The following is a 2,964-nucleotide window of genomic DNA, read 5'->3' on the forward strand; positions in this document are numbered from 1 at the left end:
ACCGGGCCGCACAGCTGGAGGTGAGCGGCGGACGAGCGAGCGAAGCTCTGGCTGCATCTGCGGCCGCTCCCAGCTACGGCATCAGCGCCTCGGCTCCGCCTCAGACCACAGGGTGTTAGATTCGCAGAGGGGCACCGGCCCCTGGTGCCAAAAACGTCGGGGACCACTGGGCTAGAGCACCCCCCGCCCGTGCCCCAGCCCTCCTGAAACCGTGGGGCGTGGGGCAAGGCTGCAGACACCAAATACAGCACTTCCCCTCCCGCAAAGCCCACCCCACCTCCCCGCCGATTCCCGGGGAAACCGAGGCACGGCCCGGGAGTATTTTGGCCCCTCTTCCTCGGCCTCAGTCCCCCGCCTCCCCTCCCAGGGAGGTCCCAAACCCGGAGGAGGTTCGTACCCACCTGCGCCTGCTAAGCCAGGACACGGCCCAGAGAGAAAGACGGAGAAGGTGACAGGGACAGAGAGAAGGGGGCAGAGAGTCACAGGGAGCAGGAGGGGACCCAGACCTCGCTCGCTAGTACCTGAGTCTGGGCGGCAGCAAGGCCAGCCACTGTGGGAACTTTACAAAGTCCATTTGATGCCCCATCCTCCCCCGACAACGCAGTGTCCAGCAGGAGTGGGACAGAAAAGTTAGGGAGCAAGAGTGCCCCCGGGAATAAGCCACCTCACGTCTGTGGGCTCACCCGACCTCCGCGCAGGCGGGCGGCCATGCTAGTCCCGTTTGCAAAGGGGGAAACTGAGGCCCAGCCGCAGCCGCCTCCTGCCTGTCTCCGCTAGGCCTGTGCCAGCTGCGCCCAGCGTCCCGGGAGCTCAGCCCGCTGCGGGCCAGCGGGGGTGTCCGGCCTGCTCACAGCCCAGCACGGCAGCCGCAATGTCGCCCCCCACCGCAGCGGGGCGGTCCCTCCTGGGGCCAACCCAGAGTCCCTGCCCCAGCGACGCCCGCGCCTGCTCACCTTCTGGATGTAGCCCCCGAAGTGCATCATGTTGGACAGCGCCTTCTTCTTGCGGGCCTCGTCCTCCGCCCTCCGCCGGCTCTCCTCCTCCTCCCGCCTGGCCCTCTCCTCCTGGGGGCGTGGGGGGAGCAGGTTAGGGGCAGGCGGGGCGCGGCTCTGGGCAGACCCTGGTGGCCTGTGGATGGGGGCGGGGAGTCCCCGCGGCTGCGAGGAGCTTTGTCAGTGAAGAGCGAATGATGAAGCACAGTTGGGGCCCCGCACGCCTCAGGCCCGGAGGTCCCCGAGGAGGCCTGCTGCTTGGCAGGGCGTCGGGCCACGGGCCCTTGGCCTCCCAGTAGCCGTGCTGGGTAAGGGACAGGGTGGAGAGTCTCTTCGGTCCCGAGCTCGCGAGGGCTGGACCTTTCTGCCTCGTCCACTGTGCGTCAGCCCAGGCCCGCGCCCAAGGTGTGCGTCGTCCCACCCGAGGGGGCCCGGCGGGGCGGGAGCGGGGCGTGGGGGCCCCTGCACCGTGGCCGGGCCGCTCACCGCCAGGCGCGCCTGCCGCTCCTTCTCCCGCTCGTTCCGGATGCGCTGCTGCTCCGCACGCTCCGCCCGCCGCTTCTCCTGCGAGAACGAGAACGAACGAGGCCGGCGCCGGAGTGTGGGCGTGGGCGTGGGGAGGGGGCGTCATCGGGGGCGGGGCCGACGGGGATGGCCCACAGGAGCCCACAGGGGCCTCTCCCTGCAAGACCGCTCCTCCATGGGCGCTCGGCCCGCTCCACTCCCAGCGGGGCTGGGGCTTCCCAGAGGGCTGCCTGGAGGAGACTAGGCCTAATGATGGAGGACAGGCTGTGGCCCCGGGGAGCCCGTGGGGGGCACGTGGCACCTACGATCCTGTCCTTGAGGGAAATGAGCTCCTCCTCCTCCTTCTTCCTGCTCTCGAAGTGAGCCTCGATCAGCGTCTGCAGCTCATTCAAGTCCTTCTCCATGCGCTTGCGGTAGATGTCCTGCCGGGGACAGCAGGCTCGGGGTGCGCCCAGGGTCCCGGGCAGGGGCTCGGGGCACGCCCGGGGTCCAGGGCAGGGGCTCGGGGCACGCCCGGGGTCCAGGCAAGGCTGGTCAGTGCACGGCAGCTCACCACGCCTGGGGCCTCTGGGAGAGCTGGGGCCTGGCCCAGTGGGGCGGCAGTGGCCCGAACCCAGAGAACGCCGTCCGCCTGTGCTGGACGCCGTCCCGCTGAGATCTGCCTGCCCACAGGTCACGAGACCTCCCTCTCTGACAAGGGCCCTGGCGGCCACCCCGGCCCAGACCTGCTCTCCCCACAGCCACCAGCCACTCACATCGAAGTCCACTCTCTCGCCACCGGGGATCTTGGGGGGCACCAGGTTGGGCATGAACGGCCTGGTGGAGAGAAGGTAGAGCGTGAGCAGCTGGCTGGGGACCGAGGGCCTGCAGCTTCCTGTTCCTCCTGCGGAACACGCCACCTCTGCCCAGCCGACTGGGCCCAGGGGCACCCGCAGCTCTCGCCTGGGTCACTTCATTCTGCCCCGACGAGGTCATCAATTGCAGGTGAGAGCCCAGAGATTGGAGAGGTTGTGACTTGCTCGAAACCATACAACCAGGACATGGAGCAGCTGTGACATGGTGACATGCTTGCCTGACTCCAGGTCCCCGTGACTGACCCCACAGAGTCACCTGCGGTTTGGTCCCTGCCCCAACACACGCTTGCTGTGTGACACCAGTCCGGGGGGGTCTAGTCCTTGGTCTCCCCACCTGCCCACGAGCCTGTGCGCGGCTGGAATGAGAGACCGCAGTGCACGCGCAGGTGACCGGCAAAGGGAACGGCCGCAGACACATGACAGAGCCGGGCTGGCCGTGGCTGGCCTAGGGCTGGCCTCGGTCCCTCTGAAGCGGGAAGCCTGTGACTGTGCTGAGCCCCCATTGCCGGCCCCCACCTCACCCCAGCACCCCCAGCTCTCAGGCGGTGTCACACGTGTGGCAGCGAGCTGCCCTGGCCTGCCCCTTCAAGGCC

At 68.8% G+C, this 2,964-nt stretch overlaps 1 protein-coding gene across 1 annotated transcript in view; it reads right to left on the bottom strand.

Annotated features, from left to right (window-relative positions):
- TNNT2 (troponin T2, cardiac type) overlaps positions 1 to 2,387 on the bottom strand; it is a 15,011-nt gene extending 12,624 nt beyond the window's left edge. The window contains exons 1-4 of the mRNA XM_023534770.1: positions 2,273 to 2,387; positions 1,823 to 1,939; positions 1,479 to 1,556; positions 954 to 1,064 (exon numbers count right to left, since the gene is read on the bottom strand). Coding sequence (XP_023390538.1) covers positions 954 to 1,064; positions 1,479 to 1,556; positions 1,823 to 1,939; positions 2,273 to 2,326 — 360 coding nt within the window. The 5' untranslated portion in view covers positions 2,327 to 2,387. The remainder of the gene's footprint in view (positions 1 to 953; positions 1,065 to 1,478; positions 1,557 to 1,822; positions 1,940 to 2,272) is intronic.
- Positions 2,388 to 2,964: the final 577 nt, after the last annotated feature.

The sequence above is a fragment of the Pteropus vampyrus genome, unplaced genomic scaffold (assembly GCF_000151845.1).
Source record: "Pteropus vampyrus isolate Shadow unplaced genomic scaffold, Pvam_2.0 Scaffold131, whole genome shotgun sequence".
Taxonomy (NCBI): domain Eukaryota; kingdom Metazoa; phylum Chordata; class Mammalia; order Chiroptera; family Pteropodidae; genus Pteropus; species Pteropus vampyrus.